The 17245-nt window shown below is 46.3% G+C and overlaps 1 protein-coding gene across 3 annotated transcripts; it reads left to right on the top strand.

Annotated features, from left to right (window-relative positions):
- Nucleotides 1–1272: 1272 nt before the first annotated feature.
- alkal2b (ALK and LTK ligand 2b) lies at nt 1273–11676 on the top strand. Of its 3 annotated transcripts, none has more exons than XM_047339077.1 (6): nt 1273–2296; nt 3151–3458; nt 7098–7151; nt 7741–7821; nt 8491–8562; nt 10187–11676. In XM_047339077.1, exons 2-5 carry the CDS (start codon nt 3161–3163, stop codon nt 8553–8555), a joined length of 498 nt encoding a protein of 165 aa, XP_047195033.1. In that variant the 5' UTR covers nt 1273–2296; nt 3151–3160; the 3' UTR covers nt 8556–8562; nt 10187–11676. The 3 variants fall into 3 exon arrangements, with proteins under 3 accessions (XP_047195033.1, XP_047195032.1, XP_047195034.1); XM_047339076.1 differs by having other exon boundaries at nt 1274–2290; XM_047339078.1 differs by lacking the exon at nt 1273–2296 and adding an exon at nt 2947–3062.
- Nucleotides 11677–17245: the final 5569 nt, after the last annotated feature.

Below are 17245 nucleotides of genomic sequence, written 5' to 3'. Positions count from 1 at the left end.
AGGAGAGACAGGAGGAGAGACAGGAGGAGGAGAGACACAGGAGTGACGCTCATGAAGGAGCAGACACGGAGCTGAAGCTTCACACAGCAGCAGAACCTCCAGGTCCTTTGAGGTCGAGTTGTGAGTTGATGTTTGATCCGTGTCAGTGATGAAGAAGCTGAAAAGCCCCTGGTTGCTCTCTGGCTGCGGGGGGGACCCCGGTGGTGTGGTCTGTACAACACAGGGTTCTTAAGGAGGTTCCACAGGTTCCAGAGAAGTCTTCACCAGATGCTTGAGGAGTGAGGAGGAGCTCCTTGTTGGTTCTAGTGCTTCTCCACAGACGAACGGCCTTACAGACGTGACAGAGGTTCCTGGAGACGGTTTTTATATCTGACACAAGTCCAGACTTGTTTTCTATCGTTGAATCTATAACGATAAATAAAAGCGTTTACAGATGAGCAGGGTCAGAAGAGGTTCTCCAGGGTCCAACAGGGTGACAGCTCAGGTTCTCTAAGAGGTTCTTCTCCTGGAGGAGAACGTCTGACAGGAAGCTCCAGAGGCTCCTCGGGGGCCTTCAGGGGCCGACCATGGTAAAAGGGTTTGAAGTTTCTTAAGGACGAAACTATGGGACGATCAAGAGGTTGTTGGAGAGGTTCCAAAGTGGGCGTGTGCTAAATGTGAGAGAACCGTGGAACAGGTCGGGATCTGTACGAGTTAATGGCCGTGAGAAACCTGTCGGCCCTGAAGTGACCTGCATGAATAAACAGCCTCGGCTCTGAGATCCAGGACCTGCTGCACTTAGGTCCGGAGAGATACAGCTTTCAAAAGCATCCACGTGTCTGTGTGTGTATATGTATATATATATATATATATATATATATATATATATATATATATATATATATATACACAGACACGTGGATGTAATACAAACACACATGACCAGACACACACAGTCCTGATAATTCCTGGTAAATCACCATTCTTACAAACTAAATGTGAAATGTGTTGACATTTCCACACACACTCTCATGCGCACACTCACACACACACACACACTCTCATGCGCACACTCACACACACACACACACACTCACACACTGAGGGAAGCTGAGTGATTTGATATCTGATGGAGCAGATGAACAAATAAGGGTGGAACTCTGAGAACAGAAACTCTTTCACATCAAACGGAGGAAATGTGTGTGTGTGTGTGTGTGTGTGTGTGTGTGTGTGTGTGTGTGTGTGTGTGTGTGTGTGTGTGTGTGTGTGTTTTAGTCTGAACTTTTGACATCTGGCTCGTTTCCAGTCGTCATTACTCTGTGAGTCCGTCATTGTGTAGTGTTGTCGTACAGTGTGTGTTTGTGTTGCACTGGGTTGTCTCATCATGTTTGAGTCGTGACCCGTGTGAAAGAATCCGTTTTAAGGAGGTAGAACTCAGAAACTGTTTTTGAAATAAAGAATATGCCAAACTTTTTAAACCCTAAAATCCAAAGCCGGCTCCTGAATGTCCCTTTGAGCTCATGGAAGATCTTGTTGCACCTTCTCAGCCTTGATGACCACAGGAGCCTCCTCAGAGACTCCTCAACCTCCTGGAGGAACATCCCAAACCCCAGAGAACCTCCACAAAACTCCTGAAACCTTCTCTGAGACAACAGGAGACAGCTCCTGGAACATCTCAACCACCTGTGAGGAACTCGGCCCCAGAAAGCTGCTGGTTTTGTGAAACCTGTTGCGACGCTCCTGCTCGAACTGGGAGAGTTTCTGATGAGTCGAGTTTCTAAAGTTTGTTTGTTTGTGGGAAAAAGTTTTAACGTTAAAATGATCATCATCGTCCTGCTGCTGCAGTTCACCGTTCGTCCACTAGAGAGAGCGCTGCGCCGCGCAACAGCTGCTGCAACATCTGGCAAAGTTCACCTACATAAGCACGCACGCGCCTCCCTCCTGTATTTCCGTGTGAGAGAAGCAGCGCGTGAGGATGAGGTTACTCCTGCAGAGGAGGAGCAGGAGCGCGCATCGTACACGGAGCTGAGCAGGAGAAACACAAGGAGCGGCTGAGGAGGAGGAGGAGGAGGAGGAGGAGGATGAAGGCGCTGCTCAGACCCGACACCGTCTAAGATGCCACCGGACCCCGGAGCTCGGCACGCGGCTCGGACCCAGAGTAACCCGGGATAACTTAACACAACTACACAACTACACAGCAACTACACAACAGCGAGGAGTCCCTGACCGGGACGAGCCGGAGGGAGAAGCCGGGATCAGCGCGTCCTGAGCGGCCAGAGGAGCGCGCAGAGCCGCGGAGAGAGGAACTCAGGTAAAGGTCTGTGAGCTGTGTCAGAGTTCTATACCCTCTAGTTCTATACCCTCTAGTTCTATAACCTCTAGTTCTATACCCTCTAGTTCTATACCCTCTAGTTCTATAACCTCTAGTTCTATACCCTCTAGTCCTATACCCTCTAGTTCTATACCCTCTAGTTCTATACCCTCTAGTTCTATACCCTCTAGTTCTATACCCTCTAGTTCTATGTCATCACTGGGGTTCGTTATCTTCTTTAGACTCTGAATTTATTTCTGATGAAAACACAGAAACTTTAAACTGAACAATGTCTTCAACTATAATCACATTTAATCTGATTATCATCTTTCTCTCTATCTCTCTATCTATGATATTGATGTATATAATATGTAGAAAAAGTGTAAATAACACATTTAAATTTGAAATGTTCTTATTTGTGAACCTTTGTTTATTGTTTACTCAGTTTATGAGACGTTAAATCTCTCGAACAACAAACCTCCATGAATGTGCCACACCCCCTCACATGCCCCCGACATGTGTAGACGAAGGACAGAGTTAGTAAGCGTGTGCTACAGCTAATGCTGCTAGCTGTATGCTAACGTTAATATCGCAACATATTTTTATCCTAATAACTTTTCTTACCTGTGGTCATCACTTCTCGTGTCACTCCATCTAGTGGTCAGGTGGGGGATGACAGGAGGTGTAAACACAATGAAAGGCTTTAATTCAGATGAGAACCTGGACCTTTCCTTCACATCACATGATCTTCATCAGAGAGTCTTAGGAGGAGGTTAGTCGTGATGAAGGTCCTGTGAAGTGATGAAGAGCTCCGACCCGTCCACTTCCTGTTGTGTTTAAGTGTGTTTGTGTTTCTTCAGGTCCTCAGCCATGATGCTCCCCCGGCCCCAGGTCCTGTCGGCGCTCCTCTTCCTGCTGCTGGCCGCCGGACGCTGCACGGCGGCCGCTCTGCTCAGAGGCTCCAGCACCAGGGCGGAGGGGCGTGTGGAGGGCCGCAGCCTGGTGGAGCTGGTGGGCCGGCCCCCGAGGGCCCGGACCGAGACCAGGACCGAGACCAGGACCGAGACCAGGACGGAGACCAGGACGGAAACCAGGACCGAGACCAGGACGGAGAAGACGGTGGGACTCGGCGGGAAAGAGAGAGTGAGCGGATCACAACATGGACTGGGTCAGTAATAATAAAAATAATAATAATAATGATAATAACCCTATAGCCGTACGTTCTGATAGGATCTGCAGTGAACAGGTAGATGATGTCACCGTGGTTACTCTTTGACACAAGGAGGTTATGAGTCACTAACAAACGTAGAAAAACAAAATGAGATCCTGGTTGAACTTCCCCTGATGCTCGTTAATAAAAAGCCAGTGAGTCACTAACGAGGCGCAGGTTCATCGATCAGTAACTTCACTGATCTCATACAAATATCGGAGTTGTCAAAGTTCAATGAACTTGTAGAATGAGCAGTTTTCTTTTGACTTGTTGAGTCAATGAACTTCTGAGAGTCGACTCAACAAGTTTTCACAGAAACTCTCTGAAACTTATTTTTTATATTTTGTGGTCGTTGAACATTAAAGCACACGTTGTCATGGTGATGAGGGTGAAGGCGTGTTGTTCGGACTTTGAGGCGTCACAGCTGCAGCAGCTGTTCATGTCCTGAATCGTTTCCATGACAACCAACGTTAAACAAGTTCATCGTCTTTTCAGTTACACAACGTTGTAACGGATGATGTGAATCAATGTTGGTTTAGACTTGAACAAGGAGTGAATTTGTCCTGATGAACAAACACTGAGTTTATACAATAAATAAACAAACTGTCACCACAATCAGATAAAACTCACAAACAGTGAGTCTGTACAAAGAAAACACAAACCGGCTCAGATCAGCTTCACAATCCATGTGAGAGGGTTCGTAAAAAAACAACAGTGAGTTTATATAATAAAGAACAAACAGAATTTTAAAGGTATGATGTTAAATAAACAGACGATGAGTTACAGAATCGTCGCCCTGAGACTCTGAGACTCTGTTTTCAAAGATCCTTCTTCTGTCGTCTGGATCATTGAGTCGAGCTCCAGTTCGACTCTTCACCACGTTTACACTCACGCTTCGTTAACGTCGTCAGCTGATGACAAACGGTTGCTTCTGCTCGGGCGTCTTGTTAACGTGAGCCTGTGGACACAGCTGTCCATGTTTTTACCTCAGTCTCTGGCTCAGCGTGAGACATGCGTGTCGTTCCTGCAGCTTCAGCTGAAACATGAGGAAAACATTTAATTCAGAAGTAACGTGTCGTCAGTGAGACTCAGGACAGAGAGCACATTGATGCTGCCTGATTACACAGCTATAAAAGAAATGATCACTTCAATGCAGCAGGAAATAAGCTCCTTTGTTTCCAGCGTCTGACGGAGATGAAGATGTTTTACTGTTTGTTCTTCAAACCTCCAACTTCTGTTCATGAGTTTTCATGAAGAGGAGATATAAGAGAAGGACCTGGAACCTGAACTCAATCTTCTTGTGCTCACACGACTTCTTCTCCTGACGTGAGCTCTGTCCGTGGTGCTGAACCTGAGACCAGGGGGATGAGGAGCTGTCCGAGGTCCTGGTCATCATCGGTCACTTCCACGACTTTTCTTTGTAACATCTTTTCATTATTTAATTCATCACAAATTAAAATAGCATTTGAGAAACTACTTTAGTTTAATTCACATCACGATGGTGAAAAGATTAGAAAGTGCAGGTCAGGAGCTTCAGAGCTGAACTGGAGGGGGGGGTGTTGACGATGTGATTGGATGATCAGAGTGAAGGTTACAGCCGATTGGTTTCACTCCATCAGTCGTCTTGACACTGTCGCTGAACTCTGAGCTGCTCGACATTCTTACCTCATGATTTTCTAGAAATATCCTCCGGGATTTGATCCGACACGGAAGTTAGAAAGTTTCTGCTGTGACAGAGTTTCACAGATTTGACCTCCTGGTGGTTCCTCCTCGACCCTCTGCAAACATCTGCTGAGATTTAAACGACATTTCTGAGTAGTATTTATGAATCATCGACGCCTCTAATTGTTCCCTCAGCTTCAAACCGTTTGACTTGAGGGAACCGGCTCTGACAGTTCAGCCGTCCTTTCTGACAGTGCGTTCTGTTCCTGCCTCAGGGGTCGTCAATCCACTGAAACCACATTAAAGAGCCCACCTCTGTCAGAGCAGCGTTCCACACCCAGCTCCTGACTGGCTGTGTAAGGACACAGTAGAATATATCATATACTAATGTGAAATATGGAGTCCCCCAGGGCTCTGCTCTCGGTCCTCTGCCGTTTTCTATTTGGATTTCACCTTTTGGCCAATTTTATATAAACTCTCCACCGTTACGCTGATGATACTCAGCTCTATGTGTCCAACGAGGCTGACGACTCTTCCCACTTCATGAATGGAAAGGTCTGTTTGTATGTCACCGAATTTTCTGCTCCTAGGGTATTGGGGGGGGGCTGTCAGATGACTCCTCGTCTGACAGCCCAGAACTTTGTGTTACATCTGATGGTTCCCTCTCTAAATCCACCAACCAACCAAATAGTCAACCATCCAAAAAGGATATTAATAACAGCAGGTGAGACAGTGAGACATGTGTGTGTGTGTGTGTGTATATATATATATATATACACACATGTCTCACTGTCTCTCTTTTACCTGCTGTTAACATTATCATTATTTTATTATCACTTTACTTCTCTCTGTTAAATACACATTGAAGCCCCCCCCCTTAATGTCCGCCCATCCTGCCGCCGCCCCACGTTTTCCTTCCTCTTGGCCGCTGACAACTCGTGTGATGGAGGAATTTGTTCTTTATGTGAAAACCATGAACCCAGCACAGTCTAGACCGGCTCCATATGAAAAGTGCCCGAGGAGAACTTCACTTAGGATTTGGCGCCATATGAATAAAACTGACATCAAAGGAACTGTGCTGTTAGAACAAAGGCGTCAGCGAGTCGCACTGAAGACAGACAAGAGGTCGAGAGTCAACCATCACACACCTGAACGGACAAGAGGACTCAGGTGAGGACGGCTCTTTGGACGCAGGTCAAACCACCTGACCTGCTGCAGAAAGAGGAAGCGTCTGGCCTCCCGGACTCGAGCGGACCTGGATCTGTGCTCCGTGAAGCTGCCGTGGCTCATGAGACAGGTTTGACCTTTCGTGCGGTGGATGAAGAAAGCAGCAGCTGCAGCGTCGGACAGTGCAGGTTCTGTGCCTGTGTTCAAAACAATGACACTGTTGTGGAGACGTTTCATCGAGCAACATGTTTCCTGACTTTCACTATCTGCTTCCTATGTCACAAGTCGGAGCCTCGGGAGGTTTGACATTATTTAATTCTTCATCTGATGTTTTCTCGGTGTGTTGTCGGAGAGAATGAGCAGCTGCTGGTGGATGTGAACCACGGAGACGCTTCAGGCTCACATCTGTGTTCTGTAAATGCTAAATGCTCTGTATTCATATCGATATAAATCTACACTCTATAGTACAGTTTGCCATTCGCCCATTCACACACAAACATGCAGAGCATCTATGGGCAGCACCTTTTCTATGAGGGGCCATTCAGGCTTCAGTGTCTTGCCCAAGGACACTTCCTCTATAACAATAAACTGATCTCATTCACAGTCATTAGTTCAATTTAGTTGAAAAACTATTCTGAAACTGAAACTACAAAACCAACATCTGTGACCTTGTGTCACGGTAAAGGACGAGGCATGACATCACATGGTCGTGCTTCATGTGATCGTTCTGTTGCTGCTGCGTCTGATCAGAGTGTGTTTTCATTTCAGAGAATCATCCTCGAGATCCACGGCACAAGGAGAAGTTCATCAAACACCTGACAGGTACGAACCGCTCAGGACCAGAGGAGAGAAGCTGCAGAACGTCCCTTTAGAACGTCCCTTTAGAACGTCCCTTTAGAACGTCCCTTTAGAACCTCTTTAGATCTCCAGAGCTCAGTCGATCTCATGTGTTTCCCTCAGTGTCACAGTGAAAGTTACTGGACATGAGGGACACGCTGCTAATGACTCTGCTTTAAAAGTGACGGATCCAGTGTGAACAAAGAGATGGTGAGGAGATAAGTTGAGACTACCTGAAGCTGCTGAAGCTCCTGAAGCTGCTGAAGCAGACTTTATCAGGAGGGGGGGTCTTAAAGAGACAGGAGCAGAAAGCAGGTGTTTGAGACAGAGGCTGAAGAGAGGAGCTGCAGCGATGGACAGTCTGAGGACATTAGAGCATGTGAACATTTATAAAGTTAAATCACCTGAATATGAACATGTCTCCTTTAATGTTTTTCACTTTGACAACATGAGATAAAATCTGAATTAAACAACTGGAGCAAGTTTCTTCATCATCAACATTAAACTCATAAAATGTAATTGTGTAATTAACAGATACTTATGAAGTGTGTTGTGTGTCTGTGTGTGTGTGCAGGTCCTCTTTACTTCAACCCTAAGTGCAAGAAACATTTCAACAGACTGTACCACAACACCAGGGACTGCACCGTACCTCTCTGTGAGTGCACACACACACACACACACACACACACACACACACACACACACACACACACACACACACACACACTAAATCAGGTCAGATATTTCACTGGTCGTCGGTTCAACTCCCCTCAGTGTTGCTGGAGGAGTGTGTTTGAGATCATAAACAGGATAAGACTTGTTTAAACACACACACACACACACACACACACACACACACTGAGTTACATGCATGATTTAAGATCATAAGAACTGCTGCTGTTCTGACACGATTTCACTGATAAAACAGTGACTGTGTGTGTGTGTGTGTGTGTGTGTGTGTGTGTGTGTGTGTGTGGTGGCCTGTCCATGCAGGCTCTTCAGTTGAAGGTGTAAACTGGTCGTATTAACTGTCACCAGCAGCTCAGAGTTGTGTTGATGTGGTGGAACATGAATGATCCTCATCTTCTTCATCTTCATCATGAATCCTTGCATGTCTCTGCTCAGCGTCACATGATCAGAGTGAAACCTGAGCTCCTCCTGCCGGGACATTTTGTGGTCGTTGTATTTTAAGAGCGTGACGGAAAAACAAATTCACATAAGAAGAATTGTCCAGAGACGCAGACGTCTGTCTCCAGAGCATCGAGCTCGACTGGACCTCCTGACGCTGAGGAACCTTCTGATGTGTGTTTTCTATCTGCTGCAGTTTACAGAAGATGTGCTCGTCTGCTGACTCAACTGGCCAACAGCCCCCGCTGCACGGAGAGGTAGACACACGGTGAGACAACACAACAACACACACAACAACACATCTACACAACAGCCCCCGCTGCACGGAGAGGTAGACACACGGTGAGACAACACAACAACACACAACAACACATCTACACAACAGCCCCCGCTGCACGGAGAGGTAGACACACGGTGAGACAACACAACAACAACACACAACAACACATCTACACAACAGCCCCCGCTGCACGGAGAGGTAGACACACGGTGAGACAACACAACAACACACAACAACACATCTACACAACAGCCCCCGCTGCACGGAGAGGTAGACACACGGTGAGACAACACAACAACAACACACAACAACACATCTACACAACAGCCCCCGCTGCACGGAGAGGTAGACACACGGTGAGACAACACAACAATAACACACAACAACACATCTACACAACAGCCCCCGCTGCACGGAGAGGTAGACACAGGGTGAGACAACACAACAACAACACGCTACACAAACTACACACTCTTATACATTCCACAAATTCATCTACACACGTGGAATGCTTCAGAGAACGTCAGCATGACGTAAAAAAAATTCTTTCAGGCGATTTTTAAAGAAAATGTTTTTCCGTCTGCGTTCCATCGCAGCGCAGAGAACATGACCCAGAGTTCCTCAACATCATCATCCAGCCTCACTGAGGGCGGCGGCAGCTTCATCGCAGAACACAGAGGAACAAAGACACGATTGTTGAAGGGAAATGTATGACCGACGGCGAAATGAGATTTTATCTGGACGTCAAGAGAAGTGGAGTTAAATCAGAGTTTACCACAAGATGATCCTGACGGAACCACAGAGACTGAAGAACCAGGAGAACCACAGGGACTGCACAGAGGGCAGAACCAGTAGAACCTGAGGAACCACAGGGTTTGCAACACGTGTGGAACTGGAGGAGAACCTGACAAGTCTGAAGAACCTGCAGAAGCTGCAGAGTTTAAGCTTCTAGAACCAGTGGAACCAGTAGAACCTGGATCAGTGGATCTTGTAGATCCTTTAGTTGTGTAAACATGAACCTGTAGAACCTGACAAATTGTCTGATGCTTGTCTGGAGAACATCTGGAGACTGTAAATCACACCGACAACGTGAGCATCAACAGAACCAACAGAACCCATAGAACCCGTAGAGTTGAGATGCATCTTGGGAAATGTAGTCTCCTCCTCTGATTGTCTCGTCCCTGTCTTCAGTTCTTTAGTTTTGGTCTTTTCAGAGTATTTGGACGAATGTTAATCCAGAACCGTTCTTCAGGGTTCTTTGACAGCCTGTGACCTTTGACCCTGTGTGGTCCTCGTTGCCGTGGTGATAATCCTGACAGCTCGGCTCTGAAACATCTCCGTTCTCCTGCTCTGACATTCTGCTCCACTCATGTTCTGGCACGGCTCCTGATTTATCTTTGACAGCATCAAACACGATGTCTGAACACGGGACATGTGCAGACTCCCCGTTAGCGTCTGCGCCGCTGCAGGCGCCGCCGCCGCCTCTTAAAGGGACAGGACAGTTTGTTCTGTTTTCACCTGAAATCCTCATTTTTTAGTGTCACCTCAGTGTGTTGGAACAAGCTGGAGCTTTTTGATTTGTAAAGCTCTGTTTCCTCTGTCTCACTTACAGCCTCCGGACAGGTCGTGTTGCCGTGGCAACGAGGAGGGTGGATCATCGTAACGTTTCCCAATGAGCAGCGGATGTTCCCCGGCCAATAGAAAGTCCTCTGAGGTCATCACCTGCAGCCAATGAGCTCAGAGATCATCTGTTTCCTCTTCTGTTCTTCTTTGCTCTGCTTCTCTCGTCATCACTCGTTCATCTCACTCGACGCGATGCTCTGAGTCCGACGTGTGTTTCGTTCAGTCCAGAACAAAACCTGTCAAATCAATGTTTAATGTGAGCAGAAGAAAACAGTTAGAAGTCCAGAGGGGGAGGAGCCTCAGATGGAGGTTTGTTCTGTTCTTCGGACCAGATGTTAACGATGATGACTCATGTCGTCCTGATAGTTCCGTCACGAAACCTTTTCCCTCCACGATAAAAACCTCCTGCATATTTTTATATGGACGCAGGGTTTATGCCATGTACTGCAGTCAGCCACCAGGGGGTGATGGAGCTTTAATTTCATCCATCTTTATTTACATACAACACGTTGTGTGCATGTCGTGGATCCACATGTGTGTAGATAGTAATCACACGTGATTTATGCTCAATAGTAACTGACGGCTGCCCTCTCCTTCTCTTTTGTTAAACGGACACAGATGAGTAGAGGAAGTGACGTGAGCAGGTCAGAGGTCAGATCTCAGTGTGGACAGTCTGTGTGTCTCTGTGTTTGGTCTCCTCCTCCTGAGGCTCTGCAGCTGCTCCAGATCCACTGTGTTCTCCAGATGTCCGTTAGTGGACAGAGGCTGTTTACAGATGTTTACAGATGTTTACAGATCAGACCTGAGCTGAAAGTCGCTGCGTTAAGATTCAGACGATGATTCTCTTCAGCTTCATCCCATTCCCTCTTCTCTTTGCTCTGCTCTCTGATCTCTTCTCGCTTCTACTCGACTCGACTAGATTCTCTCTCCTGTGGACGTCAGCCACACTCACCTCAGCTCTGCTGGTTTCTACTGGACTCTACTGGTCCCAACAGGAAACTGATCTGAAGCCTCTCCAGCTCGGACTGAGCCAAACATGGATTTGTATTTTTCTGACGTGAACGCTGGTCTGGAGGATGATTCTACTGGTTTCTATTGGAGTGTAAGCGAGTTTCGGTTGCTGCTCTGACATCAAGAAACAAAGTTGAAGCAGAAACGTTAACGTGGACGAGCGTCTCCTTCCTGGACAGAGTTTCAGTTTTGATGGAAACGTAAATAACTTTGAAAGTTGACTTTGGACAAATCCTCCGACTGGAGCACAGCTCTGCTTCTGTCGTCCTGTGGCAGAAACTCCCGAGATGCTGAATGTATTTTATGTTGCATGATTCATAGCAATAATAATAATAACATGAATAATAATAAAGTTGCAGTGTATTTATACAGTTGAAGCTGCCGTCACGTGTGCAGAGCAGAGCCTCCTGCAGCTCTGTGTGAAATATGTACATACAAAGAGGAATAAAGTCACACGTTTGATATATATTGATTTCATCTTCTCTTTAATATGTTGAACACTTATAATCATAAAGAGACAGGAGTTTGAGACAGAGGCTGAAAAGAGGAGCTGCAGCGACGAGGACAGTGATCTGAACTCTGATTAAATGATGAACAGAATATGTCTCCTCTACCTCCTGACTGGACACATCTCACTTGGTTTTCACCTGAATCATTTCACAATAAGAGTTTGACACGATGCGGAGCCGAGCGGGGACGCCTGATTGGTCCTGACGCTGGTCAGACGTATAAAGACGGAGTCAGGTGTTCGCAGGTTTGTCTCCGACAGGGTGAACCACATAGCTGCTCTGTTGACTTTGGCTCCGGTTCATGTTGAAAGTGAATATTTCCTCTGTGAAGAAACAAACTGATCGACCTCTACACTGCAGCTCTTCTACAGCTGCAGAGACATGGCACAGTTTCTATAACGTTTCAAACAGTTTGAAGTGAAGACTGAGTAAAAGTCAGTGAAGTCCACAGTTAACACAAATAATAGAGATATGATTCCATGACGTTAACAGAACGCTGTGACCTCAGCTGGTCTCAGGTCTTGATCAAACCAGTTCCCAGCAGGTTCAGCCATGTGAGTCCAAACAGGGACCTAGCATCTAGCTCCTGTTAGCTTGTTTTAGCCTGATGCTGCATTCAATATGACCAGAGTGGGAAAAATCAATATCACCCATTAATTCAAGTTAGGTAGCATCAGTGCTAAGCACATACACAGTCAAAAGCAGCTAGCTAGCTAGCTTAGCTTAGGCTGTCAGAGACTCCAAATGTATTATTAGATTTAAACAGCCTGAACAGCATCTACATCGAGGAGATCAACTCATTGATTCACTTGTGGTACAAACAGTGAAACAAGCAGGAGGTCACAGTGGCTGCTGGTTGGCTCTCAGCTGCAGCACCATGCTGTTCAGCCTCACTGTGTGTAGCTTCTGGTTATGGTGATCGCACACGTGTCAGTGACAGCTCATTACATTGAACAATAGAGGAACATGAGGACTCTGCTGTGGTTTTGATTGAAGTAAGTGAGGAGCTCTGAAAAGAGACGGAGCAACAAGGAGGAGCAGGTGACTCACACCTGAGGCAGCCAATGACTAATCTGACATGAATGACACCTGAGTCCAGTCTCCTGTATCCTCCACAGGCTCTTTAGATAAACACATTCTTCTCCGTAGTTCTGTTATACACGCGCTGCATGTCCCACATACCTGGGCGTGGCTGTGTGATTGATGGCTTGGCGCTGTGGCCGGCACGACCCAGACTGGAGACGTGAGGTAACACTGTGGTTTCATGTCAGCCACGTTCGTTAACAGTCTTTCACTAATTGGCTCAGATACCAGATGACAGCATCGCTCGTGTCCTGATTTGCCCACTGAGACAATAAAGTTCAGATTTGATCCCTGACAACCTGGAGAGGAGGATGAAGACTGAAGCTCCTGAGGATGAGGAGGGGACGAGCCCACTGGGAAACCACTTCACCACCAGGTTGTGTATCACATGCAGCATCATACTCTGCAGAACGGACCACCACTGTACGACTACCGCTCCTAAAATCTCTCGGCTGCTTCTCCCTGATTATCAACGGCCACAAACTACAAACAGAACAAGTTGTGAGGTTTTTAAAAGTTCCTGGTTTGCAGCAGTGCTGCAGAAAACGATGGTTCACTGGACCAATCAGCCGTGTCCTGTGTCCTGAAACCCGCTGACGCAGGACCTCTGTGCAGGGACTCCGTTGGGCTGGGCAGTAAAGACGGCCTCGGGTGGAAAAGGAACAAATGACTTCTTCAATTTGTTCCTTTTCCAGCAGGAAAATTCCTGAAATTCATCAAAAGTAAAAGTTAAAAAGGCATCAGGACTTCTCTGATTGGACGACTGGGAGGATGATGCTGAGAGGACTGAGGGGATTGGATAAAGACCACACACTGTAAATATATAAATAAATATAAATATAAAAGACGTCATGATTGACAGCTGAGACTGATCCTGATTGGTTTAGAGCTTGTATGGGCCGGACCTCGAGACCGTGGCTCCGCTCCACGATCACTACAGAACAGACGCCGACTGACATGATGTCAGTGTTTGTTCGGTTAGAATATAAACAGTTAGGATTCATGTTATAAAACATGAGGAGAAAATAACTTGAACTGGACTTAGAGGAGACTGGAGGGCCTCACACACACACACACACACAGACACACACACACACACACACACACACACACACACACACACACACACACACACACACACACACACACACACACACACACACACACAGAGGAAACACATTAACAGACAAATGGCTGCAGCAGGATTGATGTTTATCCAGCAGTCTATTTAAAGAGAGCAGATTATTGCCAGGAGTGATTGAAGAAAAGATAAAGACATGAGAGAAAGATGAGAACATGGAAAGAGAGACAGAAACAGGGGGAAGAGATGAACGGAGAGATAAAGATTAATGAGAGGAGAAAAAATAAACTTAATATATGATCACTTGATAAAATAATGGTTTTATTTATGTTCTCGTCTTCTCCTCAAATGTGTCGTCTCTTGTTTTTAAACCTGTAATCATGAGTTTGACAAGTTCATCATAAGAAGTTTGACTGTATATAGAGTTATAGATGAAAGGTTGTTGTTTGGAGCTGAGCTGTCGACACAGAAGGAAGCTGCAGCAGATAAGAGCCGGTCAATAAGAGTCAGCTCCTGGTGGTGCGAGCATCATAAATACCAGACTGAGAGAGAGAGAGAGAGACAGAGAGAGAGAGAGACAGAAGGAGAAGAGAGAGAGAGAGACAGAGAGACACAGAGAGACAGAGAGAGAGAGAGAGAGACAGAAGGAGAGAGAGAGAGAGAGAGACAGAGAGACACAGAGAGAGAGAGAGAGAGAGAGAGAGAGAGACAGAGAGAGAGAGAGAGAGAGAGAGAGAGAGACAGAGAGACAGAGAGAGAGAGACAGAGAGAGACAGAGAGAGAGACAGAGAGAGAGAGAGAGAGAGAGAGAGAGAGAGAGAGAGAGAGAGAGAGAGACAGAGAGAGAGAGAGAGAGAGACAGAGAGAGACAGAGAGAGAGAGAGAGAGAGAGAGAGAGACAGAGACAGAGAGAGAGAGACAGAGAGAGAGAGAGAGAGAGAGAGAGACAGAGACAGAGAGAGAGAGACAGAGAGAGAGAGAGAGAGAGAGAGACAGAGAGAGAGAGAGAGAGAGAGAGAGAGAGAGAGAGAGAGAGAGAGAGAGAGAGAGAGAGAGAGAGAGAGAGAGAGAGAGAGACAGAGAGAGAGAGAGAGACAGAGAGACAGAGAGAGAGAGAGAGAGAGACAGAGAGACAGAGAGAGAGGGAGAGAGACAGAGAGAGAGAGAGAGAGAGAGAGAGAGAGAGAGAGAGACAGACAGACAGAGACAGAGAGAGAGAGAGACAGAAGGAGAGAGAGAGAGAGAGAGAGAGAGAGAGAGAGAGAGAGAGACAGAGAGACAGAGACAGAGAGACAGAGAGAGAGAGAGAGAGAGAGAGAGACAGAGAGACAGAGAGAGAGAGAGACAGAGAGAGAGAGACAGAGAGAGAGAGAGACAGAGAGACAGAGAGAGAGACAGAGAGACAGAGAGAGAGAGATCTCCAGCCTGGTCAACATCATCCTCTCGCAGGAGAATCATTAACTGAATTCACGCTCACCACGTTCAGAGACGTTGAAACACAACACTGACAGCAGCATGAAATGAAAATGATAAAATGTGGCAGATGAAAGCAGATGTTTCTGGAGGCGTAAAGTTCCAGACTGGTTCCTCCTGAGACCAATGGGATTGTCACACTTGTTGTTTCTGGCGTCATCAGCTGAATGTCATGTCAACAGCCACCAGTGCTGTGACTGAAGCACAGAGTCACCACATGCAGCAAACACAACAAGTCACTGCACACATCAGGGTGAAGACTCCGTTACACACCAACAGCCCACAGCCACTGGTTACTACACTTTGTATAGATGCAGGAAAACCATGCAAAGCAGAGATATCCCATAATACTTGTACTCCAGCACCCCTCCCTCCTCCTGGATTCTGTGCACAAGAACCGAGCTTCTATTCCAGACTGCAGCTGTTCTCAGACCTGTGTCCTGCAGGTGGGACCATGTGCAGTAGAAGCTTCAGGAGCAGGAAGTTGTGACCTCTGCCTCCAGAACGTCCCTCATATTGGTTTCAGTCAATGAGACATATTGAGTTCCTGTTCATCATCACAGCTCTAATGTTCAGAACCACCGTCCTCAGCCTGTCCATCTCCGCAGCTCGCTGTCCCTGGCTCTGTCAGGGGGCGTGTCAGACTGGTGAAGTCGACTCGCATCACACGTCACACTGATGCGTTCGGACTGACGCGCTTCACTCATTCACAAAAACACACTGATGGAAAGACACATCACGTCTCTGGTGGAAAGACACATCACGTCTCTGGTGGAAAGACACATCACGTCTCTGATGGAAAGACACATCACGTCTCTGGTGGAAAGACACATCACGTCTCTGATGGAAAGACACATCACGTCTCTGATGGAAAGACACATCACGTCTCCTTTAAATTACTTTTACTGTCTAAAGTGTCTTTGGTCCCAAACACGTCTCACTATGGATTCACCTGGTGTGACCCCCCCCCCTCCCGGTTCAAGCTTTCACATCATTCTTTATTTACAGTCAAACATCATTTTGATCTGATCTGATCTTTCTGTTTTCCTGCTCACGTTCCTTCATCGTATTCACATTTTATCTTGTGGTTGTATTTCTTCTTTATCACTTTATAAACGAACTGAAGCTTCTTTATCCACTCAGACATGATTTAATAATTTTAAATTTTATGCTCATTTTGTGAGTAATTTTGCACATTCCTGATTTAAAGTGAATTAAACCATATGATCAGCAGCTTCCCTGATGTTAAACAGGGATTCACCACGTGTTGAACTCTGCTCTCTGGTGACCTCCGCTGGTGGAACCTGTCACCTGCTCACACACAGTTTCCACTTGGACTGAACATCTCCTCCTCCTTCTCCTCCTGCTGATAAAACCACATGAACATCTCCTCCTCCTTCTCCTCCTGCTGATAAAACCACATGAACATCTCCTCCTCCTTCTCCTCCTGCTGATAAAACCACATGAACATCTCCTCCTCCTTCTCCTCCTGCTGATAAAACCACATGAACATCTCCTCCTCCTTCTCCTCCTGCTGATAAAACCACATGAACATCTCCTCCTCCTTCTCCTCCTGCTGATAAAACCACATGAACATCTCCTCCTCATTCTCCTCCTGCTGATAAAACCACATGTCCCAGTGTCTGGGTCATTCAATCTACATGTTACCTTTATCTCAGCTTTATCATTTTTATTATAATGTGTCTCATGTCTTAAAATTAAAAGCAAAGTATAAACCCATCATGTTTATTTTATTATATTTTAGCTTCACTTTAAGGAGCTGTCATGTCGTCTATCTTTATTTACAAAATCTAAACAATGCTGATGTTTTACTTAGCATACTAACAACTGGAGTTAGCATGCTAACAACTGGAGTTAGCATGCTAACAAC

Source organism: Hippoglossus stenolepis, chromosome 24 (assembly GCF_022539355.2).
Source record: "Hippoglossus stenolepis isolate QCI-W04-F060 chromosome 24, HSTE1.2, whole genome shotgun sequence".
Classification (NCBI taxonomy): Eukaryota; Metazoa; Chordata; class Actinopteri; order Pleuronectiformes; family Pleuronectidae; genus Hippoglossus; species Hippoglossus stenolepis.
The sequence above is the reverse complement of the archived record's forward strand: the minus strand, read 5'-3'. Positions and strand labels throughout refer to the sequence as shown.